This window comes from Adiantum capillus-veneris, chromosome 23 (assembly GCF_014529385.1).
Source record: "Adiantum capillus-veneris isolate H3 chromosome 23, ASM1452938v2, whole genome shotgun sequence".
NCBI lineage: Eukaryota > Viridiplantae > Streptophyta > Polypodiopsida > Polypodiales > Pteridaceae > Adiantum > Adiantum capillus-veneris.
Window position 1 is genome coordinate 66,457,839 of NC_140953.1, and position 7,727 is coordinate 66,465,565.

Below are 7,727 nucleotides of genomic sequence, written 5' to 3' on the forward strand. Positions count from 1 at the left end.
CAACACATGGTATGTATGAATGACTTATCATCCACATTTATTACTCGCACAAGGTAGCAAACACGAGATCATTGCTAGTGGTACTATAATTGAACTTCATCAATATGGTCTACCTACCAAGAGTGATGGCCATAATCTTACTAGCTCACATATTGTGGTCATGGCTTGTGACAACAAAATGACTTTTTTTGGTGCGCTTTGCGCTTGTAGAAGAAAAATTCTATGCTAGGAAGTTCAAAAAATGATCAATTTCCTCATGGGGGTAGAGGTTATTGGGATTACTGAACATAAAGATGCACTATTGTCCCTTTTGAAAATTCAACCTTTGGACTTGTGAAAGATTTCAAAACTTGGAGCAAGGGAGTATGAAAGGTTATGTAATGGTGCACGATACAACTACTAGGCATTTATAGAATTTCAATTCCAGAAGGAGGCTTTGGAACAACTTGGTTTAGTGTATGCATTGCTATGCAACCAATAATAAGGAAATAAAGTTTCACTTAAAGACAAAGCTAACTACTATGAAAAGAAAAAGAATGTCTATGAATGACTGTGTTTTAAAGATAAAGGACATATTTGAATTCTTTGTATTTATTGGTGTATTATTAATGATGCAAAGGTGGAGCCTACTTGCATGTGCTAGGAATAACATACATGCACTTCAAGACCTCCACTCATAAAAGAGACCATTCCAAATTCTAAATAATTTTGTGTGTCTGGTATATGTGGAGGAGAAAACATTGGTGAAGAATCATCTTCTGAGGGTACAAATAGTTTTGAACAAGTCTATTGAGACAATAGAGGTAGAGATAGAGGTAGAAGATGAGGTGGAGGTGGCCTTGTTTGAGGTAAACAAAATCAAGGTAGCCAATATCTATACTAATAGATAAAGGGGAGGGAATTTAGGCCATCTGTACTAATAGATAAAGGGGGAGGGAATTCCGACTCTCCTTGTCATGTTTCAGTATCTCTTTCATCCGGCGGGTGTCGCCTGCAACGTTCGGGAACATAGTGACGTAGAGAGAGAGAGAGAGAGAGAGAGAGAGAGAGAGAGAGAGAGAGAGAGGCGCCGGCTATACTAGTATGTATGATAATCTAAGGTATAAGAATGTAGAAGGTAGATGAAATTATTGAGGTAAGGGAGTCAAAGAGTTTGTGGAGATTTTGTAGTAATATTGGAAATAACAATGGTAGGGATGTTGAGAACATGTGGCATGCAAAGCCATTTTGAGTGTGATTATTGTGCACCATATACTAACAATATATTTGAAAATTTATCAAAATGTGTTGATAGTGTATGGTATGTGGATATGTGTGCATCAAATCACACGACCAACCATGGTGAAAACTTTGGACAATTCTTGTTATGTTGTTGAAATTGGGAATCAATCAACACGTGTTATTACACATATAGAAAGTGTACTAGTCATGGAGCAGACTATAGTGAGTGAGTGTGTTGGGGGGGGGGGGGGGACTGACAAAGCGGCACAGTGGTGGGCACGAGGCCTAGGAGAGACACAAAAATCAAGCCAAAGCGCCTAAGATAAAGGGTACACACAATAGAGGAACCTCAAAGATAATATAACCGTCGAATAAAGGTAGTGCCTAAGAGCACTGAAGATGGTGAGCGCAAAAGGGAACATCGAAAATGGTGCTAATGTGAAGGCGGGTCCGATAAGCAAGCTCGGCCATGCAAGACTAGGCATCCGCTAGGCAAGACCGACATAGCTCAAAGATTTGCTTCCCTTAGTCTCTAGTTTCACTTCCTCGAGAGCCCAACAACCTGCCTACAACTTGTTGCTCTAAGGCCTCTCAGATCAAACCTACTCATAACTTATGTGTGTGTGTTGCTTCCCTTCCCGAGCAGGGTTAAAGTGATCAATGTATTTCTACTCCCATACATAGCCTTCACCAACCCGCTTCTTAAATTAGCCAAGCGCAATTGAAAGGATATCTTGAAATTGGTAAAAATATTCCTATGAAAAAATAACACCAAATATTCAACACCATGGTAGTGGGCTAGATCTACCTTCCCCAATTTGACAATTTCGTGGTCTGAACCCCAAGTGGTGCAACATTTCTTGCACAAAGGACATGCATGTCAAGAGGACATCTCTTAAAAGAAACATGCCTCTCTTTGGCATGCAATCGAAGTGCATTTATCTCCTCTTGATCATTGACCAAGAGGGCCTGCTTGATCCTGAACCATTCCACATGTTCCTGAACCATTCCACATGTTCCTCTACCAACGCATTGGGATTTTTTTTCCTCGATCCATTTAAAGAGAGCATAATAAAGTTAATAAATTGATTGTGTGCAATTCCAAAGTAAAAATGAAAATTTCACAAGGTGTGAACCTCTTAATATTATGGAATTGTTGACAAATTAGAGAACTCTCTCTTCAAATTTATTACATTCTTCTCTATAAGGGGATTGTGAGTTTATGGGGAAAAAACCAAAGAATTCAACAGTACAATAGATCTATGTGTACGAGATCACTAGATCTAAACAAGTGGTTGAATTGGAGCAAAATCTAGACAGGGAGGCGAATGAGAGAGCGCCCATGCAAAAGCATAACATAAAGTCCATGTGTAGCAACAAGAATAATGACAAAGGCCTCCATGAATTGCTGAAAAATTAACAAAACACACCATCAATAATCAAAAAGAAGATTTAGAAATTTTCTCATGTAGGAAAACGGAGTCTTTCTCATTGTTTTCCATACAATGCATAACATCATGAGCTTCTGCTCGAGAGGCATCGCACACCTAGCTTATAGGTACGATTGGGGGTAGGGGACCGCCGGCCCGGTGGGGGGGCCGGCGGTCCCCTACCCCCAATCGTACCTAGCTAGGTATGCGGCGCCTCCCTCACAAAAGCTCATGATGTTGAGGTAAGTCACAATGTGGGAAATATTGTGAGAATTTGTCCAAAACTTCTTGTGAATCAATAAGACTGGATGACTTAAGCACTAAACCAAACACTTACCAAAGTGGTGCCTCTACCTCCAATGTGAATTTCTTTGCAAGCAAGCCTATTGAGGAGCACAAAATAAAAGAGTAAAGTACAAATTTATCAAGAATAGATAAAATATTGGAAAAATTACCAAAATACCCCTCTAATTTGTGGAAATTCCCAAGTAATTTGTCATAAATTCCCAAAATGCCCTTCAAATCTTCCAAATTTTCCAAAATACCCCTGGTTATGAGAGTAAATTTCTCCTTTTTTTTTTGTAGCTTCTCATAAGAAGATTGATTGTCTATCATACAAGATGCTAAAACTAGAATTCAAGCTGGTATTTAATTCTAATAATCAATCTTCTTTTACATAATACTACTTGCTTATTTTCAATGCTGAATGAAGTGAGAGAGTACCCAAAAGCTAGAAGCAAGAGAAACCATGCAATAAGTGCAGAAGACATGTTTGCCGAGACATTTGTATCCTCCCTCCAATCTTTTATGAGATGAAGCCCTCCAAAGACAGAAGCCAGGCCTACCACCCCAGCAATTAGGCTAGAACTGACGAAGTAGCTTGTCGCTGCGTTGAAGCCGAAGGCTGTAAAACACTCATGTTTTAGATTGGAGTGGTTATTGGAAAAAAAATGAGTTAATTTCTTGACCAATATGTGTATATGCATGCCTAATTAAATGGGAATGGTACACAAATTTTATTGGACTATTTGTTGATTTTACTAAAAAAACTAGCTATAGCAATAGGTCCACCATACAAACCAAGAGAGCCCCAAGAGACCTCAAAGATATATCTGAGCACATGACCAAATAATTATTCAAGAGGGAAATGGAATATCTAATCTATTACATTTGGGTGATGGAAATATTATTCCGAGAGAGAGAGAGAGAGAGAGAGAGAGAGAGAGAGAAATTTGAATTGACGAGGATGCACTCGAGAGGAAAATGGACGAGCCAAAGTTCGAAAATCATGCCACTTAAATATTTTAAAATGCAAAAAGAAAGATTCCTTTTCTTGTCCTTTTTTTTCTCTGGGGAAAAACGCACAATATGTGGGTGAATATATTGGACAAACTGAAAAAATTGGTGCTCATCAGGAGCCACGGATGCCAAATACAACCAACCAACATCGACTAGTACTGAGCAAAGACTGCCACCTCAAGATAGGTCGATGCCAGAACTGCCACCTCAAGATAGGTCATCCCCAAGATGCATCAAGACAAAGCAAACTAGACATTGGGATACATTGGGTGCCACCCTCGACAAATACACCCCCGCTCCGACGAAGGGGCGGGCCCCATAGTCGGGACATCACCCGCTCGGACCTCCCAGGTACCATCATCAGGGAGCTACTGTCACCAGCCACCACTGCGCCTCACGAGATCTCGAAGGCAAAAATGAGTGGAAGATTCAGACAACATGTAACTTATATCGAATGCCAAGGGAGAGCCGACGACTTCCAAAAGCAACATTCAGGCTATTACAGACGGGCTAAGCACCTTCGGATAGTGAAGCAAGGCCTTGACTGCCATGAGATGACAATAAAAATTCGTTTTCTTGTGATTCACATCTAAACAAGAGGTTCAATTTTCAATCTATATTTGGAGGAGATGCCTAAAGCGAAGGTGTACATGAGAGAATAACTTGTCCACGAAGGGAAAAAGGATCACATTGTTTCCAGGACATTGTATGAAAGAGGAAGAAGGAGAAGGCACAACATCTTAATTTTCAAAATCAATATTTAGACATCATCACTACTACAAATCCCAAAATAGATCGAATTATTGCATATACCATGGTTGTCTAACTAGTATGGAGGTTGAGCAACACAATTTTATTGTGAGGCCGAAGTTGTCTCTCAAGTCTCTCTGAGCTACCCTCTATCTTGTTGTACAAGAACCTCTGTTGAGTGTGTGTATCGACTCCAACCAAAAGGCGTGCACTATCACCACGTCACAAGAAGTTTTGGACAAATTGTCACAATAATTCCCACATTGTGACTTACCTCAACATCATGAGCTTCTGTGAGGGAGGCACCGCATACCTAGCTAGGTACGTTTGGGGGTAGGGGACCGCTGGCCCTGCTGAGGAGTCTTGAACATGACCAATTATTCAAGAGGAAAATGGAATAGCCAATCTACCGCACTAATTGGGAGAGAGAGAGAGAGAGAGAGAGAGAGAGAGAGAGAGAGAGAGAGAGCGCTATATTTGTTGAGTCTTGAACTGAAGACTGTACTCAAGGGGGAAGTGGACGAGACAGAGTTTGGAAAAAGCGTGTCTCAACTTACAATCATGCCGCTTAAAAATTCAACAATGTCGGTTAGGAGTAAAAGAAAAATGAAACATTCCTTCCAAAATTGAAGCAAAACAGTGTCAAAATCATAAAAAATAGCTGAAATTTCAAGATGTAGCTCGTTGAAATACTATAGAGAGGAGTTGTGTGATGCATAGTTGCATAAGTAAACTCCTAGTGATAATTGATGCACGTGTGACCACATCCTAAGGATGATCAACAAGAGAGAAGGAGAAGAAGTTAGAAGAGAAGTTTCAACATAGAAAGATAAATGTGAAAATCTTATGCAACTCTCTCTCTCTCTCTCTCTCTCTCTCTCTCTCTCAAACTTACGAGTGGCGTCGATGGTGCTATCCAAAGCCCAGCCTGCAATGCCAAGCACGATCACATACAACACAAAATTAAGCGCCAGAATGGGACCCACCAATGACCGGTCGAAGAGCCTCATTCTTGGTAATCACACACTGCTCACAACTACTTGATTGCTAAATTAGCAAGCTTAATCTCACGTCAAAAGCCCTTAAAATCAGGTTATAGTAGATATTATATAGCTTATAATTTGCTCAAGGCTCTGTTAGAATGCATGCTAATGAAGGAGGGTGGTAGTATTTGAAGAGATCCACTACATGGCATCCAAATTTGGTGCTTGCACAAGTTTCATGTTACGTTACCTTGGACAGAGGCATTGTCCATTGCTTCCTAGGTGGACATCAATAGACAATTTCATAGAACGAACACACACACACACACACACACACACACACACACACACACACACACATTGCTTCTTAGATAGACATCAAGAGACAATTTCATAGAACACACACACACACACATCCCACATGCATATACCGACTTTTCTAGTTTATTTTCACATGCACTCGATCAAAATAAGTACCTAGATTGGTTAGTTTCTCTTTTTTTTTTTTTTGTGTGCGAATCGCACACATCTCGTGCGACTAGCTGAACTTCCAATGAATGCAAGCGTGCATGGGGGCAATGAGAATCTTTCCTTACGCCACTCGAACTGGGGAAACTTAGAAAAAGGTAGCAACGATTGTACCTGAAGGGGCGAGGCTAGTGATGCCAATATTCCCCGCCCCCAAGAAAAAAAAAACACCCCTACACCAAAGAAAACACACAAAAAAAAGGGAGTAGTTAGGGTTCCTTGTGATTCACATCTAAACAAGAGATTCAATTTTCAACCTATATTCGAATTTGGGAGGAGATGCCTAAAGTGATTTCTTGAAGGTGTACATGAGAGAATAACTTCTCCATGAAAGGAGTGCTTCAATAAAGGATCACATACTTTTCCATGTTCTCAGGCTACGTATGGTTACTTTTAAGGAACCTTTTGAAATACCTCGTCTCAATTTAAGCCTCTCAAGAAGCTTCCGGCAGTAATTTTATACAATAAGGACTCAGTCACACATTGCATGGGGTGACCTTTGTTGATCAAAAGGCTGTTCAAGAAGTACTAGTACATGACCTGTGCGTTGTTGCGACCGAGAAAATCATGGAAATTGGATCTCTCTCTCTCTCTCTCTCTCTCTCTCTCTCTCTCACACACACACACACACACACACACACACACATGGAGTCATATATAGTTAGGGGTATAAGTGTGTGCGTTTGTGCGTCCACGTCTTTGGAATCACTTTAGGAAGATATCAATGCGTAGGTATGCTTTTTGTCTCTCTATCTCTCTCTCATATATTAGATCTTGAGGTCAAGACTCATCCAGTAGATCTTTGCTATCTCTTTTTCCACCTTCTTTTTCGATTCTTTTGAGCTAAAGACTTGCTGGGTAGCTCTCTCTCTCTCTCTCTCTCTCTCTCTCTCTCTCTCTCTCTTAATGAGCACATAGAGTGCTTTCAGCTAATCAGTTGTGATCAACTCATTCTTCACACGACTTTTAATAAATTCAAATTGCACATATCTCTCTGCTCATCAACCAATGGCAATGTAAAGATTTCTACCAACTCGCTATTGTTGTGCCATGCTATCAAAACTATGACTTGCCAATAAACGGGCTTTTCATAACCCTCAGTTGGTTAGGACAAGACAATTTTTGATTGGTGCCATTCTCCGAGGTCGCTTTTGGAGGGCTACCACGTTACCAAGGAAAGGTGCTCTCTTTCTCTCTCTCTCTCTCTCTCTCTCTCTCTCTCTCACACACACACACACACACACACACACACACACAGTCACTTCAACACATACCTTTTGGCAATACATTTTACTATGGCTCCTTTAAATAACTCTTAGTTTGGCATTGCATCGGGCTGTAGTTGCTTTTGACTATGCTTTGAATCACTGTATCTTGCTAGGAACAATGAAATCCAACTATATGCACTCGAGTTAAAACTTGAGTTGTTGCCTTATGGGAGATTACCTTGTGCTTTACTATACACCTCCCATAATGATAATTCCTAGCTTTTTCTAGGCAGATTACAGTGGTTAAA

General features: G+C 40.4%; 1 protein-coding gene across 1 annotated transcript; it reads right to left on the reverse strand.

The window, feature by feature from the left end:
• Window positions 1-2,328: 2,328 nt before the first annotated feature.
• Window positions 2,329-5,840, reverse strand: LOC147427900 (membrane protein PM19L-like). The gene is made up of 4 exons (XM_086497239.1): window positions 5,596-5,840; window positions 3,375-3,555; window positions 2,989-3,034; window positions 2,329-2,629 (listed from the first exon to the last, which is right to left on the reverse strand). The coding sequence occupies exons 1-4, from the start codon at window positions 5,708-5,710 to the stop codon at window positions 2,534-2,536; spliced, it is 438 nt and encodes a 145-aa protein (XP_086353365.1). The 5' UTR covers window positions 5,711-5,840; the 3' UTR covers window positions 2,329-2,533.
• Between the last annotated feature and the right edge of the window lie 1,887 nt (window positions 5,841-7,727).

Bases quoted from the DNA above. Each gene is read 5' to 3' on its own strand.
- LOC147427900 (XM_086497239.1), bottom strand. From the start codon at position 5,710: ATGAGGCTCTTCGACCGGTCATTGGTGGGTCCCATTCTGGCGCTTAAT. The intron at 3,035-3,374 runs GTACTCTCTCAC...GCTCCTCAATAG, and splicing joins CTCTTGCTTCTAGCTTTTGG to GCTTGCTTGCAAAGAAATTC. The intron at 2,630-2,988 runs GTAAGTGTTTGG...TTAATTTTTCAG, and splicing joins GAGGTAGAGGCACCACTTTG to CAATTCATGGAGGCCTTTGT.